Source organism: Rattus rattus, chromosome 14 (genome assembly GCF_011064425.1).
Source record: "Rattus rattus isolate New Zealand chromosome 14, Rrattus_CSIRO_v1, whole genome shotgun sequence".
NCBI classification, from domain to species: Eukaryota; Metazoa; Chordata; class Mammalia; order Rodentia; family Muridae; genus Rattus; species Rattus rattus.
Window position 1 is genome coordinate 73,041,926 of NC_046167.1, and position 21,027 is coordinate 73,062,952.

The 21,027-nt window shown below is 51.8% G+C and overlaps 1 protein-coding gene across 1 annotated transcript in view; it reads left to right on the plus strand.

Annotated features, from left to right (window-relative positions):
* Nucleotides 1-1,135: 1,135 nt before the first annotated feature.
* The window catches only part of Cdhr2 (cadherin related family member 2), a 37,034-nt gene continuing 17,142 nt past the window's right edge, over nucleotides 1,136-21,027 (plus strand). The window contains exons 1-12 of the mRNA XM_032919618.1: nucleotides 1,136-1,244; nucleotides 13,283-13,345; nucleotides 13,599-13,670; nucleotides 14,562-14,701; nucleotides 14,830-14,883; nucleotides 16,970-17,059; nucleotides 18,415-18,504; nucleotides 19,078-19,203; nucleotides 19,294-19,440; nucleotides 19,525-19,600; nucleotides 19,745-19,860; nucleotides 19,962-20,195. Coding sequence (XP_032775509.1) covers nucleotides 13,294-13,345; nucleotides 13,599-13,670; nucleotides 14,562-14,701; nucleotides 14,830-14,883; nucleotides 16,970-17,059; nucleotides 18,415-18,504; nucleotides 19,078-19,203; nucleotides 19,294-19,440; nucleotides 19,525-19,600; nucleotides 19,745-19,860; nucleotides 19,962-20,195 — 1,197 coding nt within the window. The 5' untranslated portion in view covers nucleotides 1,136-1,244; nucleotides 13,283-13,293. The remainder of the gene's footprint in view (nucleotides 1,245-13,282; nucleotides 13,346-13,598; nucleotides 13,671-14,561; nucleotides 14,702-14,829; nucleotides 14,884-16,969; nucleotides 17,060-18,414; nucleotides 18,505-19,077; nucleotides 19,204-19,293; nucleotides 19,441-19,524; nucleotides 19,601-19,744; nucleotides 19,861-19,961; nucleotides 20,196-21,027) is intronic.

Below are 21,027 nucleotides of genomic sequence, written 5' to 3' on the forward strand. Positions count from 1 at the left end.
AGGGGAGGTTGAACCCTTATTAAAGCAGGTTGAGAAAAATTTATGCCTACACTAGGTGCTCAATAAATACGGATTCTAGCCCCTCCCCCAGCGACATGAGGCCAGTCTTCACCAGGACTTTGAAGAACCATGAGTTCTTTTGGTGGATTTGGTGCTCCCTGAGAACTTGTGTCAGCACACCAAAACCTCGAAGGGATGCCTCAGTATCAAGAGGGAGCAGCGGCTTCCTCAGGCCACTCAGGTAGGAAGAGGCACACGGCTGGTGATCCGTGGCATGGGCCTCCTTCCTGCTATGCGGTTGGATGAAATGAACTTGGGAATTGTTCCCCCCTGGGAGGCAACCACTGGGAGTGTGTGACCCTGCCCTTATGAGTGTGAGGAGACCCTGGGACAGTGTGTGAACCTGCCCTTTGATTTTGATTTTGATTTTGTTGGTTTTTATTTCTGTTTTGTTTCTCTGCATGACTCTGGTTGCCCTGGAACTCGCTGGCCTCAAACTCTGAGATCCGTGGGCATCTGCTTCCCAAGTCCCGGGATCGAAGGCGCCACTTCCCCAGCTCGCCTTTGTTTCTGAGAGATAACATCTCACTGTGTCTGGTCTAAAGCTTGTTCTATAGACCAGCCGGTCCTGGAACTCATAGGGACCCACCTGCCTCTGTCTTCTGAGGGCTGGGATTAAGGGCATGTGCCACTATGCCCTGCATTGACCCTGCCCTTTGATGTCCTGCTTGGAGGGGACAGATATGGGGCTGAAAAGGCTGCAGGGTGCCCTTTCACACCAGCCTCAGGCCTTGGCTTGAAGGCTCAGTGCTTGATAACTGTCAAGTCTCCTCACCCCAACAGATCTCCCCACCCCACTTTCTCCACAGGTCCCCTCTCCAGAAGATGAACCAGGAGAAGAGAGATGGTCCTGACATGTCCCCTGACTGTCACCATCTCCAGTTTGCAGCAGAACCCTGGGCTGGGCATCTGCCTAGCCCCTTCTCTGGCAGTGGGACCGCCAACTCCTCTAGTACCTCAGCCCTAGGGCCTTGCCAGCCCTAGCTGCAGCCAGTGCCTTCTGAGGAGGTGTGGTCTCTGTATGGTTAATGATTGCTCGGGGGAGGTGGAGATGGTGCCAAAGTCTGCAGCTGTGTTCTGCTGGCCCCAGACGGTGCTCACCTGTGACTGGGTGCACATCACCACCTCTGGGCCCCTTCCAGGGGTTGTCCGGCTCAGCTGCTTCGGGGGCTCTTAGCCCAGGGGTAAGCCGGGGTCCTTGGGATTGAGGCAAACTTTGAGGTCTTTCCGACCTGGCGTCTGGAGCATGGCGGGGACACCAGGGGGGAGAGCTAGCTGTGTCATTAGCCACTGGGATGGGCAGAGCCAGGCTTGAGCTGGTGAGGCCACCAGTGAAGCCTGTTTCTTCTGGAATGCAGGGCTAAGACCACCTTCCTCTCCAGGCAGTGACCACCTCCTGTGGTCCCTGGGGTATTTCTAGCCTGAGGAGAAGGGTTCCCCTAGGAAACTAATCGACAACCTCATCTGTTATCTGAAAGGGGAAGATGAGGAAGATGGCTGAATCTGGCCTTGGGCCCGAGGGGGAAAGGCTGGCTCCACCCCGCCTGGCTCAGATCTTCATTCAGCTCCTTGCAGACTCGAGTGAGCTGCTGACTGCTTTTGGTCCTTGGTCTCTGCATGGGTGGGGTGGCACGATACTAGTAGCCTGGGGAGGGCTTGTGAAGCAGACATGGCAGGGTTTGGAGCCCTGAGCCCTTCAGAGCCTCAGAGATCAAATGCTAGGTCACCTCAGGGAGGACTAACTATGCTGGTCCCAACCCTAACTTAATCCTCGTCCTGGTCCTAGGGTAAAGACTCAGCTGGGCCAGCTCGGCTTCAGACAGGACTTACTTGCTGGTTGCTCCCAGGTGGCATTTCAGAGCATAATGCCGGTCTCCTGATCGGCAGAGGACGTAGCCTGCCCTCACCTTACTCCTCAGAGGAAAACTGGAGCTGAGGGTAGGGGAGGCTTGTATGTGAAATGCTGAAATCCAAACCTGGGGCCTGATCCATACCCGTCCCCTCAGAAGAAGCAGCCAAGAGGGCGGGCACCATCTCTGGCTATAAGAAGCCTAGTATACCTGGGGCATGGACACTTAAAGGTCCCTGGGTCCCTGTCTTTGCAGCTGCATCACTTGGCTGGGCTGGTGGGATCAGGAGAGACCTCTGTAGGGTCAGCAAAGTGGTACCTGGGTCCAGCCTTGCCCGCTGCTGGTGTTTAACCCTTTGTGGTTGGCCATCCCTCCGAAAAGGTTGATGAACAGTAACGGTAGGATAGCCGCTCCCAGAGATCAGCTGTGGGAAGGAGTAAAAGAAAGCGGAAGTGAAAGGAAGGGCTCAGGGAACTTCTGAGGCTGCAGCAGGGCGGGGTGGCTGTGGGGTGAGGAAGCCTGTAACTGGGTCATTAGCGGAGGAGGGCTCCCTTCCTCTGCGGCCTTCCAAGAGGTCTGGGGTCCTCACACCCAGTGGATTGAACTGTAGAGTCTTTGCTTTCCTGGAGTCTTGTGAGCTGCGGCCAGCGTATCCTCTGAGATAAGAGGGAGGAGCCCCCCTTGCTGTGGATGGCCTGGGTCTGGGAGCCTGGGGGTCCATCGAGTGATCTGGAGCCCCTGATGTTCCCGACTTTTCCTCAGACACGTTATAGCATGAGTAGCTGAGTATTTTTGCTTTTTTTTTTTTTTTGTTCTTTTTTTCGGAGCTGGGGACCGAACCCAGGGCCTTGCGCTTCCTAGGCAAGCGCTCTACCACTGAGCTAAATCCCCAACCCCAGTATTTTTGCTTTTAACAGACACTAAATAATTGAACACACTGATGGAACACACCAGAGCGTCTCCTCATTCCATGGCTTGCCCGTCACAGCTAGCCTGCTTCAGTAGAGAGCCTCCTGCCCAGCCTCAAATAAGGCGGCAGGAGCTTGGGAGCAAGGATCTTGGATTTCTAGGGTCTAGATCTGTTCTTTCTTCCTCTCCTCCTTCTTCATCTTCCCCATCTTCTTCTCCCTCCCTCCCTGCTTCTCTCTCCTTTTACAGGTCTCTCCATACAGCTGAGGCTAGTCTAGAACTAGAGAGCCTCCTCTCTCCTGAGTAATAGGATACTGGTGGCACTCCGGGCCCAGCTTCCGATCTCTTAAAGATACAAACTATATCAGGCGCAGAGTGGACGGGGGCTGGCATCAGTGGTGTCTCACGAGAGCCTATGTTTGACTTCTGGTCCCTCTGAGGAGGAAAGGGCACCTGGGGGAAGTTTCCCCAGCTCCAGTACCTGGGCACATCCCCTCTCTTCTCCCATATGTCCTGTAGCATATGACCCCTGACTGGAGCTCAGAGACTCTAGCTGTGACCTGAGCCTTGAAGGACAGAGAGAATTTGCACAAGGGCAAGGGACACAAGAGGGCCTTTGGCGCAGAAGAGACACATGCAAATCAAGGGGAAAGATGATGCAGTGTGTGTGTGTGTGTGTGTGTGTGTGTGTGTGTGTGTGTGTGTACTGTGGACAGGATACCGCAAGAGGGAAAGGGAACTACTCTTGGAAGGTGAGACCCAGGTCCCCTAAGAGTTTGGCTTGCCGAAGGTGGGAAGTGTGTCCAACAGTTGGTCTGAGCCTTGCACAGGTCAGGTCTTGGGAGCGCCTGTGCCATCGAGGTGAGGCAGGTCACCAGGTGCTTCCTATCTCACAACACATTTTTCTTAAGTGATGGAGTCCGGGAGATGCTGCTGTCAAGTGCAGAACTTTGGCCTCATTATTGTTAGTGAGTATGCTTGTGAAAAGTCACTGTGACAAAGGGGACAAGGCTGAGAAACTTAGGGTCAACTCATCCAGTATAGGAAGGAGAATCCAAAGGAGTTCTAGATGTGAGTCAGACATGACTCTGGGACTGCTGGACAGGAAACCTAGCTTCCTGGAGACTTGAGAATCCCCATAGGCAAAACAGAGTATCTAAGCCATCTCTCCAGGAGTGACTCAACAGGGATGGCGCGTGAGCTTTCAGGTGTGGGGCACTATCACCTGAGTTACACCATGAGGACAGGAGGGGAAGTGGGAGGAAACAGAGAAGGGGGCTTGAGTGGAGCCTGCACGGGGCCATGGGGAACAAAGGTCCCAGTTTGCTTTCTTTGTCCTCAGCTGCACCTTTCTAGGGGTTCTGAGTAACCTGGGAGAGAAATGTGTATATGAGTGTGTGTGTGTGTGTGTGTGTGTGTGTGTGTGTGTGTGTGTGTCAGTGTGTGCATGTGAGTGTGTGTGTATGTGTGTTTTTGTATGGATGTGTGAGCAAGTAAAGTATGTGAGCCTGTGTGTGTATGTGTGTGTGTGTGTGTATGTATGTGGTTTGTGTGTGTATGTGGTATGTGTGTGTGTCTGAGAGAGACACAGAGAGAGAGAGAGAGAGAGAGAGGGAGAGAGAGAGAGAGAGAGAGAGAGAGAGAGAGAGAGAGAGGAGAGGAGAGAGAGAGAGAGAGAGAGGAGGGAGAGAGGAAGAGAAGAAGGGGGAGGGAGAGGGGGAAGGAAGAACAAGGAAGGAGAGAGGGGAGAGAGAGGGAAGGAAGAAGGAAGGGAAGGAAGGAGGAAGAGAGGCCCTGAAAAAGGAGAACAAAGTTTGTCCAGCGATGAGGATGGAACCCAGGGCCCAGAATACATCAGGCCAGTGTTCTACCACTGACACATATCTCTAAGCCTTTAAAGGTTTATTTTAGTTGGGTGCTGGTGGTACACATCTTTAATACCATCCCTCACTCAGGAGCCAGAGGCAGGTGGCTCTGAGTTCAAGGTCAGGCTGGTTCACAGAGTGAGTTCCAGGACAGTCAGGGCTACACAGAGAAACCCCATCTCAAAAAACATTTTTTTTTTTTGAGATCCAATCTTTCCAAGTTCTCAGGCTAGCTTTGAACTCTCAGCCTTCCTCCCTCCCTTCCCAAATAGCTGGGATTACAGGCATATCCAGCTGCCTGCCTTCGGATTGGTGTCCTGCTATCGGCTGTGGTGGGTTCCTTCCAAGCTTCTTTGCTAACAACTGATAACGGGTGCAAAGGGCCAGCCCAGCACTGCCCAGCATCATTAACTCCCTCCCCAGGGTGAGCTAGGTAGAGAGACTTTCTTCCTGGAGATGGGCTGAGGTGAACTTTGTGACATGACTGGATGAATTGTGCACACATCAGCGATTGATCAGCCTGTGGCTGTTGCTTTACACCCAATAGAAGGAAGACGATCAAAAGAGAGAGATAAAGGAGTCAGGCTCAAAGCGAGAGTCCCGAGAAGGAGACGTCAGGTGTTCATGTGACAGCCCAGCTGGCAAGGAAGCCCCAGGACCTTCTGCACGCACGTGGCATATACATCAGCACTCCGCTCCCCTGACTCTCACCCTGCCACCCCCACCCCCACCCCCACCCCCTCCCCCTAGACCCCAGTCTCATTCACTCACCACCATCCCCACCCTGAACTCTTTCCCCAAACGCACACCTTGGCTTCATTTGTGGCAAGCCTTGCCCTCCCTGGTTGGTATCCTATGACCTCTCTCTACATTCAATCTCAGAGCATGGGGGATGGAGTCTCAGGAAAGAGCAGGCTCCATTGTGACTCCAGTGAGATCGCAGAGGCAAGGTGAAGTGTAAGCTCTTGCACAAAAGGGAGGGGTTCAAGTCCGTGGAGCCCCTGAGAGCTATAGGTATATGGGTACGCAGCACACCACCCACAGAACAGGGCAGGGCAGGGTAGGGAGAGGAGAGCCCAGGCTCACTGAGAGTCGCCCCCGGACTGACTTCCACTGGCTGTCACTGGTTTTGTTCGCTCTGTTTTCCTGCTTATTTTATCACAAGTCTATCCGTTTACTCTGCCAGAGACGCAAACCTCCCATGGGATGTGGGAGCCCCTAGGCTTCAGGGTCCTCTACCTCCCTTCTGTGCCGGTATACAGTCTTGTGTCTTGGGCTTTCTCCTATACTGGCTTCCTGAGAAAAGACTCGTAAGAGCTAACAATGTAGGCTCGGTCTGTCTAAGACTGTGTGACCAATAGCTTTAGTGGGTATGGACAGAATCCGAGGCTGGAAAAACCGTTATTTTCAGCATTTTGCAGAAAGTCTCCTGGCCACTCGCTGCCTGCTGCATCATAAGATATCCCAGAGCATGGTGGCTTAACCGGCCATCTGTTACTAATATTCCTGTAGGAATTTAGATTAGGTATAGCAAGAGTTGCTCAGCTCTGTTCACGGTATTTGGGGCTTCAGCTAGGATTGAGTAGTGGACGGAGTGGGCATCTCACAGCTTAGCAGCCACAGGGGTTCAACGTCCCCTGCCCCAGCACCGCTGAATCTCTGTGGGAGCAGGCCTGTACGGCAGTCTCTAGTGTGTACCTACTGTTTGCTGGCAGCCACCTGCACATTTTGAGACGTTTCTGCTCTTGAATGTTGGCGTTCGTAGAAGCCTCTTGTCCTGCTCTGGGGGTATCTGTGATTATAACAGATACACAAGTCTCTTTGTGTTTTGTGTTTCTCCAGAGTTGGTCAGCTTGAGTTTGAATGTCCTGCTTAGTTTGTCCACTTCCCTACCATGGCTGCATCTCGATAACTCTGGTTGGTGGCCCCCAGGCGGTGGATAGCACCAGTCACCTGGAAGCCACATGACAGGGTGACCCTATGGAGAGCCTCCCTCACACGTTTCAGAGTCTAGCATTTGTTTTCCCCTTTAGGCGGGTCATTTACATTTTTTTACATTATTATTTCGTTTGCTATGCTGGAGATGAAACCCAGCACCTCACACAAGCTAGGAGCTATCACTGGGCTGGAGCATGTCCCCCCTCCACTTCCCCCATGTTCTCAGCTGTCCGTCTCTGGTCATTGGTGGAGGTGTCATTCCATCATTGTTAAGGGTGCAGCCTTTCACATCGCTCCATCCCATGGATCTTTCTCCTCTGTGGTGTCCCCAGGTTCAGCTGTGTCTGATCCAGACTCTCTGGAAGTGACCCACATTCCTTGGGGCAGAAAGAAGGTGGGACAGTGCTTGCCCATATGGCTCGGGCAATGGAGTCTAGAAGTGCAGGTGCTTCTCTCAGAAGTTTCTCTTCTTTCGGCCCACCCCATGCCGCTGCTTTCAGGGAATTCTAGAACTTTCAGCCTTGGTGGGATTTAAGTCTTCTTCCTGGGGGTGTATCCCCCTATCACCCCTACTCTGTTTTAAGTGTCATCGGCTTGATGAGGTGACAGACACCAAGACAACAGTCACTAGCTAGCTTCCAGCGTTCCTACTGCCATTCTGGTGGGGTTCCAAGAGGGGGGCAGAGGAGTAGCAGCCAATGCAGGGCCACCCCACGAAGCTCTCCTGCTCCCCACAGAGGCCCCCTCACCCCTCAGATCTTCACCTGCTTGGAGATCTCCCCTTCCTGTTCTTGATATTCATGACTGTAAGACATCGCCACAAAGGCTACTGCCAAAGAACAATAGCAAGGCCACGCACTACTACACGCCTCTAATCCAGCGCTTGGAAGACTGGGGGACAAAAGCTTAAGAGTATAGTGAGACTCACATTAAACACACGCACACGTGCACACACACACACACACACACACACACACACACACACACACACACAGACACGCACATGTACACAGGAACCAGCTAGGCATCATGGCACACTTTTTTTTTTTTTTTTTTTTTTTTTTTGAGCTGGGGACTGAACCCAGGGCCTTGGCAAACGCTCTACCACTGAGCTAAGTCCCCAGCCCCATGGCATACACTTTTAAATCCCAGAATTTGGCATGTAGAGGTAGACAAATCTCTGTGAGCTTGAGGCCACCCTGGACTACCTAGAGAGTTCTGGAACAGCCAAAACTACACAGAGAGCCCCTGTGTGAAAACAGCAACAACCAAAACAAACAAACAAAAACAAACAAACAATCCCTGTCCCCCCCCCCCCCCCCTAAAAACAACCTTCAGTTCCAGCACTTGGTCAAAGGAAAGTAGATCTAAATTAGAGGCTAGCCTGGTCTACATAGACATCCAGAGCTAGAGACAAATACACAAATACACACAAACAACAAAACCCCATCCACCACCATCCTGTCTGGAAAGGGCAGGGCTCTGCATGGACAGGCGTCTCCCCGCATAGGCTTAGGTTCAATATGGTTTCCTCAGGCCTGTGGCCACTGAGTGTTGGTTATCAAGCAGGAGCGACCGAGTGTCTGGCCAGCCCCCCTCTTCTCCACAGGAGCTCCACAGAGATTCCCCGCTATAGACGACAACCCATTTAAGGTCAGCTCAGGCTTCCTTTCAGCCCTGAGTTCCTGGCTCGAAAGACAAGAAGTCTTGGAGCCTTGACAGAGGGCATCTCTGATGCCACCACTCCTGTCCAATGTTGTCATTGTCCTTAATAGGATGTGTCCCAGTCAGGGTTGCTGTTGCTGTGATGAAACATCATGACCAAAATCAAATTGGGAAGGAAAGGGTTTATTATTGGGCTGTGACATTTCCTCATCACTGTTCATCATTGAAGGAAGTCAGGACAGGAATCAAAAAGGGCAGGAGGGGGCTGGAGAGATGGCTCAGTGGTTGAGAGCACTGACTGCTCTTCCAGAGGTCCTGAGTTCAAATCCCAGCAACCACATGGTGGCTCACAACCATCTGTAATGGGATCTGATGCCCTCTTCTGGTGTCTGAAGACAGCTACAGTGGACTCATATATATAATAAATAAATTTAAAAAAAAAAAAAAAAAAGGCAGGAGGTCCTGGAGCGGTGCTGCTTACTGGCCTGCTCCCCGTGCCTCACTCAGCCTGCTTTCTTATAGAACCCAGGGCCACCAGCCCAGGAGTGGCCCCACCCACAGTGGGTTGGGCCCTTCCCTATCAATTTCTAATTAAGAGAATGCCCTACAGGCTTGCCCACAGCCCGATGCCCTACAGGCTTGCCCACAGCCCGATGCCCTACAGGCTTGCCCACAGCCCGATGCCCTACAGGCTTGCCCACAGCCCGATGCCCTACAGGCTTGCCCACAGCCGATCTTACATGCATTTTCTCAGGTGAGGTTCCCTCCTCCCAGATGGCTTTAGCCTGTGTCAAGTTGACATAAAACTATGCAGCACTGGATGTTACTGGCTCAGTAAAGAGGTGACCAAACGGTGACACAGACACTAGGAGCATTGGAAGCAAGGATGACTGTTCACTGCTTCAAGAGGAAGAAGCCTGCCACCTAAGGAAGCCCAGATGGGTCAGAAAAGGGAAGGGAGAAGCCAAAGGCACGGGGCTTTCAAGGGAAGAAAGGTGGACAAGAAGCCAGAGCATAAGCGGTCAGGACTGGGTGTGCGGATAATCTCTGGGTGTTGTGGGCAGCAGTGGTAATCATTCACCCATTTAGTATTTGTCCCAGGATTTGGAGTGAGAGACACTGAAGGGTGGTAGGCACTCTGGTTCTGAATTGTCCTTTTGTCCAAGAGAGGCGTTGTCCAGAGGCCTTGTTTGCTGTCTCTGGAATTAGCTCCATTAACTCTCCAGCTGGCCACACCCAAAACAGAGCATCATAAAACACGGGAAATAAAAAGCCACAACTAGCACGCCTGGTTCAGCCAGGCAGAGGCAGGAGGATCGCTTCAAGTTCATAGCCAGCCTGCTCTACAGGTCAAGTTCCAGGCCTGCTAGGGCGATAGGGAAACACATACAGTCTGCATTGATTGCAGAGAGAAATGTCAAACAATGAAAGTACTTATCTGCCATGATGCCTAAAATAATTTCTGTCCTTATGTTCTTTAAAAAAAAAAAAAAAAAAGGGTTAGGGATTTAGCTCAGTGGTAGAGCGCTTGCCTAGTAAGCACAAGGCCCTGGGTTCGGTCCTCAGCTCTGGAAAAAAAAAAAAAGATTTATTTATTTTATTTATATGAGTGCACTGTCACTGTCTTCAGACACACCAGAAGAGGGCACCAGATTCCATTACAGGTGGTTGTGAGCCACCACTTGGTTGCCAGGGATTTGAACTCAGGACCTCTGGAAGAGCAGTCAGTGCTCTTAACCGCTGAGCCAACTCTCTAGCCTCTCTCCTTATGTTCTTCACACACACACACACACACACACACACACACACACACACACACACATTCTGTTTCTTCACGATGGATAGTTTGGGCAGCCATTAGCTGAGCAAGGTCAATCTGTTGCTTGTCTGCTCACTGTGTATTGCTAGGGCAGGAATAGTCTGGCAGATGGTTGATGGTAGGTGGCAGCCAATATCTATTGAAGGCATAAGTCAGGACACTCATCATGCACCAGGCACTCAGAACATGTCAGCAGACATTTAAAATGACCATTCCCCCAACCCCTGACACCTCAGTGTCCTCTATCAGGTTGGGGAAAACTGAATGTCTTCATCAGTGTTCTGTAGCTATGAAGAGACACCATGACTGCCCTGAATCTTATAAAGAAGAATTTAATTGGGGTTGGCTTACAGTTCAGAGGTCTAGTCCATTATCATCATGGTGGGGAGCATGGGGACACACAGGGAGACATGGAGCTGCTGGAGAAGCAGCTAAGAGTTCTACATTCTGATCTGAAGTCAGCAGAAGAAGACACTGGGCCTGGCTTGGGCTTTTGAAACCACAAAGCCCACTCCCAAAGACACACTTCCTCCCACAAGGCCACACCTCCCAATCCTTCTAATCCTTTCAAATAGTTCCACTCCCATTCAAGTATTTGAGCCTATGGCGGCCATTCTCACTCAAACTGCCATACTGAGGCAAGATGGATCTGATCTGTATCAAAACTGGAGGGTTATGCTGGGGCCTCAGAGCTGTTGAACAACAAAGGGGTAGGGGCCAGACTTGACTATTGAAGGGATGTTGGGTGCAAGGGAGCCAGCCTTGGCAGGGCTTGGTGGTAAGAGGGACCACCTGTAGTGAAGGGGCAAGAGAAGAATTCCTTTTTTTTTTTTTTTTTTTTTATTAACTTGAGTATTTCTTATATACATTTCGAAAGTGTTATTCCCTTTCCCGGTTTCCGGCAAACATCCCCTTCCCTCCCCCCGTTCCTTATGGGTGTTCCCCCCCACCCTCCCCCCCTTGCCGCCCTCCCCCCCACAGTCTAGTTCACTGGGGGTTCAGTCTTAGCAGGACCCAGGGCTTCCCCTTCCACTGGTGCTCTTACTAGGATATTCATTGCTACCTATGAGGTCAGAGTCCAGGGTCAGTCCATGTATAGTCTTTAGGTAGTGGTTTAGTCCCTGGAAGCTCTGGTTGCTTGGCATTGTTGTACATATGGGGTCTCGAGCCCCTTCAAGCTCTTCCAGTTCTTTCTCTGATTCCTTCAACGGGGGTCCTATTCTCAGTTCAGTGGTTTGCTGCTGGCATTCGCCTCTGTATTTGCTGTATTCTGGCTATGTCTCTCAGGAGCGATCTACATCTGGCTCCTGTCAGCCTGCACTTCTTTGCTTCATCCATCTTGTCTAATTGGGTGGCTGTATATGTATGGGCCACATGTGGGGAAGGCTCTGAATGGGTGTTCCTTCAGTCTCTGTTTTAATCTTTGCCTCCCTATTCCCTGCCAAGGGTATTCTTGTTCCCCTTTTAAAGAAGGAGTGAAGCATTCACATTTTGATCATCCGTCTTGAGTTCCATGTGTTCTAGGCATCTAGGGTAATTCAAGCATTTGGGCTAATATCCACTTATCAATGAGTGCATACCAGGTATGTCTTTCTGTGATTGGGTTAGCTCACTCAGGATGATATTTTCCAGTTCCACCCATTTGCCTACGAATTTCATGATGTCATTGTTTTTGATGGCTGAGTAATATTCCACTGTGTAGATGTACCACATTTTCTGTATCCATTCCTCTGTTGAAGGGAATCTGGGTTCTTTCCAGCTTCTCACTATTAGCCAGAAGAATTCCTTTTCATGTGCTGTTCTCTTTTTTTTTTTTTTTCCGGAGCTGGGGACCGAACCCAGGGCCTTGTGCTTGCTAGGCAAGCGCTCTACCACTGAGCTAAATCCCCAACCCAAGAATTCCTTTTCACAGTAGTAATCATTCATTAACCTTTGTTGTATGCTCACTGGGAACTGGCACTGCAGTGTAGAGGCCAGAGTGCCTTCCTCACAGGGAAGCCAGGTCCACAGGGGTTGTCCACAGGCTCTGGGCTGCACAGACCACCCTGCTGAGTCCCTAGGTATCCCACGTTAGCCTTGGGCAGCTTGGGATGCGTGGTATCACTCACTTCAGTAAGAGTGGGGGAAGAGGAGTCTGTTCTTTCTGGAAAACTGAAGTGCGTGGACAGGCAGTGGCCCTGGAGGTAAACCAGGAGAGCAGGAGGGACAGGGATCTTGCTGGAAAGGGACGGTAGGCTGGAGTGACACGTGGGAGTGTTAGCGACTGAGGAGGTCACTGGTGGCAATCTTGGGAAGCTCTGTTTAGGAGCCGTCCCAGGGTTTTAAGTAGGAGACAAAGAGTTATGATGAGATTTCCTGAGAGCAGGGAGTGGGCTTGAGTTGGAGAAGAGTCCTTGAGGCGACCAGTGATATTAAGCATGGGGGCACGGGGAAGGTGGCTGATATGGCGCAGTGGAGTGGAACGGAGGGGGAACAAATTGGATGTGCTACTTCTAGAGGGGAACAAATTGGATACGACACTTCTAGAGCAGAGATGTGAAGGGGTGAGCCTCTGAGTGTGTGACAGAGACCATGAACTGCCTGCCTCCCGGCTTCTCTCTCCCCCTTCCCCGCCTCCCCTCTACCCTCTCACCCCCTATCCTCCCACCCTCACTCCCATATCCCCCCACTCCCCCTCCCACTCTCCTTCCTGCCTCCCCACCCCTGTCCCCCCCCCCCATTTCCCTCTCTTCCCATCCACCTGGTCCTCTGAACCCTTGATTCTGAATGGTGTAGCCTGGTTGTGTGTGAGTGGGACAGGGGAGGTGGAGTGGCCGAGTGGCAGCTGAGGGTGTGAATGCTGGAGCCAAAAGACCTGCTCTCAAAACCAGTCCTGGCACTGTTTTCTGTGTGGCCTGAGGCACAGCACTGGCTCAGCCCCAGCACTGCTCTGCCACACCCCCAAGGTACTTAGAACAGCACCCAGGGCTCGCTCAGTGGGTGCTGACTTCTGGAGTTCAGTGTAGATCCTTCCTACCCTCTGACTCCCCGTGGAACATAGACAGAGGGTGGCAGAGACCCTGGCAAAACTACCAAGTAAAGGACCTTGTTAGCTTGGGGCCAGACCTAGGCAAGTGGGCTTTGCCAGGAGGGAGGACTGTGCCCAAGTGTCTTTTGGGAAACACCTTTTCTTTTAGGTCCCTTCAAGATGGCCTGGCTGTGGCTGCTCTGTGTACTGCTTCCTACCTTCATGGTGTCTGGTGAGAGCCTCCCTCCCCTACAAGAGCAATATTAAACTGGGGACCCCCAGGAAGACATTGTGGGACTTGGGCTTCACTAGCAAATGCCCAGATGGAATGACCCACACTGGGTAGGCCCTGGGAGAACTATAGAAGAGTCCCGGTCTAGTTGGGTGGTCTGGGCTGAAGGTTGATGGTAAGGGGAAGACATCCAAAGGATCAATGGGTGGTGAGGGGTGCAGGGTGTAACTTCCTCTGCTGTGTTTCCCTACAGTGACAGCCAACTCATTACCAGTGTTCGAGAACAATATGACACTAGTGCTCCTGCCGGAGGACTCACCAGTGGGTGAGTACTGGTTCTTATGCTGTGACAGAGCCCAGTGTTTATCCTGAGATCCTCACATACTCCCTGCCCATATCTGAGGAGCAGCCCCTGAATGATCATGTGTGCACGTACGGTTTTACATCAAAGGTTCAGCTTCCAGGGGCGAAAATGCCGGGGGAGAGTTGTAGTGACTTTTATTCTTGTCCTTACTTCATAAACCAACTATTTCCACCATCTTCAGTGTTAACAGTCATCTAGAGGGGATTTGAAACCAGAGAAGAGAGGCTTGGGTTCTACACAAAAGCTCCATCACTTTCCAGGAGGGTTCCGGGTACCCACTGATTTCAGCATCTCAGGAGTGTCCCGGAACCGGCCTTTCTGGATGCCCAATCCTCTTGCTAATCCACTTGAGATTGGTTGATTCTGATTGGTTGTGTAGGAGAGAGGACCTCAGTCAGGACTCTCGCTCATCAGCTTGAGGACAGAACCCCTCAGATGAGACGCCCACTCACCAGCTTCCCTCCCATGTTTCCTGAGGCACCAAAATCATGTCTTCCTGTATCTCAGCATCTTCTAGTCAGAAAGGGTCTCTCTTGTCATGACATGGTCATTTAACACAGTTCTTTCTTTTTTTTCTTTAACCACAGAAAGAAATAAAATTTAAAAAGCAGCCATTAAAATGGCCAGTGCACCTTCCAGCCAAGAGTGTTTCTTCCACAGAACCCTGTACAGCCATTTCTAGTCTTTCTGAAGCACAGTGCCCAGAGGCAGGAAGAGAGGCTGGGTGGTGGTTGGGGGGGGATCAGAATCCCAGATCTCAAGTCGCATCTGCATGTCTGCCCTGTGGGCAGCTGGATCAGACCACCCTAAAAGAGGTGGCCACGGACCTGGGTCAGCTCTGTTCATCTGTAGGTGCTGTGGTCTTTTGGTTGGTGGCTACTGATCCCGATGGTGATCAACTGACCTATGGAATTAGTGGCCTACATGCCAACTACTTCTCTGTCACTTCAAACACTGGGGAAGTGAAGTTGGTCAGCTCTTTGGACTTTGAGGTAAAGGATGGTGGGGCAGAGAAAGCCTGGAGAGAGGAAACAGGCAGGGGGTGGCCCTTGGAGTCAGAGTTCTGGGAGCATGGTTGGGATTCCACACTGAACAGGCCTTCTTCTCCCTGCTGTTACAGACACTTCCTTCCTTCAGGATCACCATCTCCGTAAATGACGGTCACAACGTCCAAGTGAGTGAAAGAAGAGAGGGGAGGGTGATCAGGAGCGGGACAAACAGGGTGCCAAGTGTCTGCTTCTGATTATGTGTCTGTTTGAGTACCCCAGTTGATAGTGCTTCCATGTTGATTATTTTCAAAATCGTGTTTACCTTGTCATACAATATGACCAAGAGCCTGATATTTTTTAACTACTAAGTATTTGGTTTATAAAATTACAGTGTTGGTTTGTACTAATACAAATACTAATTTTAAAAATGATTCACTTTTTACTTATTTATTTATTTTAGGTATATTAAGAACTCTGTAGGGTTGGGGATTTAGCTCAGTGGTAGAGCGCTTGCCTAGCAAGCACAAGGCCCTGGGTTCGGTCCCCAGCTCCGAAAAAAAGAAAAGGAAAAAAACAAAAAACAAACAAACAAACAAACAAACAAACAAAAAAACTCTGTAGCTATCCTCAGACACACCAGAAGAGGGCATCAGATCCCATTACTGATGGTTGTGAGCCACCATGTGGTTGCTGGGAATTGAACTCAGGACCTCTGGAAGAGCAGTCAGTGCTCTTAACCACTGAGCCATCTCTCCAGCCCATGATTCATTTTTTATCTTATGTGTGTGAATGCTTGGCCTGCACGTATGCCCGTGCATCCTGTGCACTGATGCCTACAGAGGCCAGAAGAGGGTGCCGGGTCCTCTGGAACTGGAGCCATGTCAGTCATTAGTCACCATGTGGGTGTTGGGAACTAACCCTTGGTCCTTCAGAAGAGCAACAAAGTGGTCTTAACTGTGTCAGAGTTACTGTGTCAATCCCATGACTGACTTAGTGTTGTTTCCAAGTCTCTGTATGCACTGCAATTTTCTTTCACTGAGGAGGGCTCCCCCAGCCCTCCTCCTCCATCCTCTTGTTAAAGTCATGGCGGTCGGGTGGCACATGCCTGTAATCTCAGTGGTTGGGAGCTGAAGGCAGTAGGAGCCATAGTTCAAGTCCACCTTTGGCTGCACCGTGTGTTTCAGGCCAGCCTAGGGTAGGCGAAACTCTGTTTGAATAATAGGAGGGGAGAGTTATCGTGGCTCACAGTTCTGGGGCAGTGCCAAGGGGCTGCATCTGGTGAAGGACTTCCTGCTGGCGGTCACAAGGTTGCACAGAACATCACGTGCACAGGACAGGGACCTCTGTTCATTGTTGTAACATCTGTTTCACCGCATGGGAGCCCCTCAGAGCTCTTTAGTTGATCCCCTTCGTTGGGTACTCATGTTGATCACAGATTATGCTATGGGGGGAAAAGGGGGCTAAACTGTGTCCCTGTTATAAAGCAAACACACGTTAAATTTTAAGTACTGAATGCTTGCAACACACACACACACACACACACAGACACAGACACACAGAGAGAGAGACAGACAGACAGACACACACAGACAGAGAGAAACAGACAAACAGACACAGAGAGACAGACACACACACAGAGAAACAGACAGACAGACACAGACAGACACAGACAGACAGACAGACACACACACAGACACACAGACAGACACACACAGACAGACAGACACACACACAGACAGAGACAGACAGACACACACAGAGATAGACACAGAGAGACAGACAGACAGACACAGACACAGAGAGACAGACAGACACAGACACAGAGAGAGACAGACAGAGACACGGAGAGACAGACAGACACACACAGACACACAGAGACAGACACACACACAGACAGAGACAGACAGACACAGAGAGACAGACAGACACAGACAGAGAGACAGACACACACAGACACAGAGAGACAGACAGACACACAGACAGACAGACACACACAGACACAGAGACAGACAGACAGACACAGAGACAGACAGACAGACACAGAGACAGACAGACAGACACAGAGAGACAGACACACACACAGAGACAGACAGACAGACACACACTGGTGTACATTTATGCGTATCCATGAAGGATGGAGAGGGAGAATGGAGGAAGGAGAAGGTGCATACATCTAGAAGAAAGGTACCAGCATTTTGTGTAGTGTCCATGAAGCTCTTCAGGCATCTTAAGTCACATTTTCTGGCCTCACCTGGGCTTTCTCATCTGCAGGTGACGAAGGAGATGCAGGTGATTGTGGAGGACAGAAATGACAACGCACCTGTTTTCCTGAACACTGAATTCTCCACCAGCATCAAGGAGGTATGCCCAGGTCTTTGTGGGAGCAGGGCATGGGGAGGGCATCCGACAGCACCACTCAGCAGAGCGTGACCAGGAAGCCTTGGTCTGGGAGGGGCAGGGTCATAATGACAGGGCTACTTTTACAGGCAAGCGCCTCAGATTAGAAACCTAGCAGTTGTAGGAAGTGTACCCAGAGAAAGGTGATTAGCTCGTGTTTCTGAAGAGAGGAGGGAGGTACGCTGATTTAGACAGAGTCAGTGATGACAAGGCTACCCTGTACCTGTCATCTCTCGTCACTGCCATCTCTTGGTCATTGTCATCTCTGTGTTACTTGCTGCCTCTGTCCTGAGGTGCGGAGCCCAGGGGTGCTGGCTCTGAGCTGCCTCACTGTCTCTACATCTTCAGCAGAAACACTGGCCGCTTCTCTGTGGTTTCAGCCACACAGGCCTCACTTCCATTTAGTCCCTTTGGCCCATGTGTCCTGCCTAGAGGTCTGGAGTGGCTGGTTTGGGCCATGGCCCTTTCCTCAGCTGGATAGCACCTCTGCTTTAACTGTGTAGGAAGAGGCTCTTCAGTGCTGTGTAACAAATAGAGAAACATTGTCCCCAAATCTCCAGACCTTATGCTTGTGAACACCTTTGAAGTGGGTCCAGGTGTAAAATCCACCTGACAGGCCCCACCCGGCACCCATGTTTTGGGCATTGTCCTGGTTCCTCACACCATCTGGAGGGCAAGATTCCCTTGGGTATGAAACTCCAGGTCCCACAGTCTGCAGCACAAGTGGTAGCCAGAAAAAGATGCTGTGAGGGATTCCTCAGAGATGTGAAGATGACAAGATAGGGAAGAGAGGAAGAGAGTCCCTGTGGACGGGCTGCTTCTGCCTTCTCGGAGTAGGTGAGATCTGAATAGCAAGGAGCCTGCTAGGGGATCTCCAGGGAAGGGATGGTCCTCAGGCAGTGAAGAGGCTGGCCTCAGAGGCTAGAGCGTGAGGAGGGTAGAGACAGGCAGTAGCCTGACTTCTGAAGGTCATCGAAACTGTTTGGACCATGTTCTGGACAGAACAGGAAACTTTCAGAAGACAAAAGTGAGGAAGTCCAACTGTAGGCTATAGGGCTACAGGGAGCCTTCAGGAATATCTGAGCAGTGGAGAGGCGTAGCCAGGCTGGGCTCTAGAATGCTCTCTCACTTGTGGTCTTGACTGTACATCTCGGGGAGTAAGCTGTGTGGGGAAAGGAGTTTCCAGAGCTGGTTCACTGGGGTGGATGGGTGGGGCGTCCTGCTGGGAGCTCCCATCTTAAGCATCTGGTGCTTCCCCTGAAGGCCCAGCCGAGGGTTGGGGTGGGAAGAACACACAGGTGAGAAGTCCTTTCTTACAGACCCTTCCAGTCGGCTCCGTGGTGTTCTCTGTGCTGGCTGAGGACAAGGACACGGGGTCATCCGGTTTAGTGCGGTATTTCATAGAGAAGGTGAGTGTGAGGCGTCCCTGCCGTGGGAACCGGCCTCACTGTGTCTTAGGTCCACCAGGGGGCAGCATCTTCACAGACAATCACAACCCTGATTCCCCAGCCTTTCACACCGCCCCCGCCCCGCCCCCGTCCCCGCCCCCGTCCCCGTCCCCGCCCCTGCCCCCAACTACCACCCACCACCTCCAGGCCAACACACGGAAGTCCCACTTTGCCCGGTTACTGAAGGAGGATCTAATCCTTGCTCCCAACCCCTTCACCAGCACTGTTAACATCTCCCATAAGCTAAAACATTCATAGCTCCCAGGAAAGCTCAAGGTTCAGAGAGGACCTGGTTCATGCCCAACTGAGGTATGAGTGTGTTTTTTTTGAACTGTTTTGAACCAAGTAAAAACTTAGTTTCAACCCACTGAGGCATTTGTACCAGCCAGGGGGAGAAACGGAGGTTCCAAGAGCTTACACTGCTTGGGGTTATTTGAACTTCTGGCCAACGGTAGAGCCAGGATTTGACCCTATGTCTCTCAGAGTGGGAGGAGCAGAGGTGTTGCTGGGACACTCAAGTGTCCTCTGTCGCAGGTCATCCCCAGCACGGACAACAGCAAAGATCTCTTCCGCATCCTGGTAAGCGGCTCCATTGTGCTGAATGACACTCTCAGCTACAACAACAAAAGCGCCTTCTACCAGCTGGAGCTGAAGGCCTGTGTGAGTGGGGGTGTGGGCAGAGCTGGGGGCGGGGTGGGGGTGGGGCTCGAGTTGTGGCACTGGCTCGCTGAAGGCCTTCTCTCTCCACAGGACTCCGGTGGATTGTTTAATAACACCCTAGTCACCCTGTGCTCCCAGCCCGTCTTTGTTTCCATCTCAGTGATCGATGAGCCAGACCTGGACCCTCAGTTTGTCAGGGAGTTTTACTCAGCCTCTGTGTCTGAGGACGCCACCTTGGTATGTGCTGGGGATGTGAGGGTTGCTGGGCAGTGATGGCTGCCTGAGAAGAAGGTCAGATGCACTCACACAGCCTCCTCCCAGGGGACATCTGTGCTGGCGGTGGAAGCCGTGGACAGTGACAAAGGCGTCAATTACAATGTGACCTACAATATCACTGGTGAGAACCTGGTTGTCCCCTGGAGAGGGCTCGGGTAAGGCTGGGGTGGGGTGGGGTGGTGAGAGTCCTTGCAAACAGCTGCTGCAAGTGCCTCTCTCTCTCTCTCTCTCTCTCTCTCTCTCTCTCTCTCTCTCTCTCTCTCAGACTCCACAAGGCCTGGGTGGTTCTGCATCGAGAAAGATGGGGTCATCACCGTCTGCGGCCCCCTGGACAGAGAGCAGCTGCTTTCGGATAATGAAGAAGTGCAGATACAGGTCACGGTGAGTGACAGTCCCCTTCTCTAACCCTTGACCTTAGCTCTCTCACTCTCTCTCTTTCTGAGCACTGCTCTCTGCCCTCTGGCTTCTGCTCTTTACCTCAGGCCACTGAGGAGAAACTCAACATCTACAAGCAAGAGGCCAAGGTGAGCACCTGGGTCACAATAAAGGTGACGGATGTCAACGACCACAAGCCGGAATTTTACAACTGCAGCCTCCAAAACTGCACCTTCAGCCCTCAGGAGGCCCAGGACAACTTCACGGGCTACGTGGATGAGCATGCCTCTGCCAGAATCTCCATCGATGGTCTGACCATGGTGGCCTACGACCCAGATCAGGCAGGTGCAGGGGAGACGGGACGGGTCCTGATGGAGGAGGGCTGGGGTTGGGGGGGGTCACAGATATGGGGGGAGCAGCAAAAGGGGGAGGGAAAGTGGGGGAAGGGGAGTGATGGTGCTGGAGGCTGACATTGGCAGCGGATTACAAAGCACAGGGCAGGACGATGCGTGGTGGGGGGTCCGTGGGGAAGGAAGGTGGTGATCTGATGGGACCGACGGCGGCGACGGCACCAATCAGCAAAGAGGAGGTTGTTGCCTGCTGTTTGGTGATGTTCAGGGGGAATACTGGGTGGTGCTGAGCAGAGGCCACTGGGAGTCGGGGTTGACATTAGACACTAGGCGACAGTGAGCAGTTGTGATTCCGGCGCTGTTGGCTCTGGGTAGCCTGTGGTTTGGGGAGGTGAGGAACCTCAGAGAAAGGTGGCCGGTGTTACATATAAAGTGATCTGAGTCAACTGGGGATGACGGTAGGGAAGGAACTGTCATAGCGATGGGTAAGGCCACGGTTTATTGAGGTGATGTGGGGTTGAGTGGAGGCTGCTCCGGGTGACCGTAGGCTGGCAGGCATGCTAGGCTGGTAGGGGTTGAAGGGCAGCTTTGAGGAAACAGAATGGGATGGCGTGAGTGCTGAGTGGTGGCGAGGAAGGAGGAATAATGGGAAGGTTGTATGGGAGTGAGTGTGGCTCTGTCTCTCCAGACCCAGAGACCCACAGGGCGGAGAGCAGTCCTCAACAGACCAGGCTGCGTTGGTAGAGTTGAGCAGTCAGACCAACTTCCTAGGCTTGGACTCTTGTCTCCGTCTTTTCAGACTCCCTCCGTGTGTCTCGTGGGC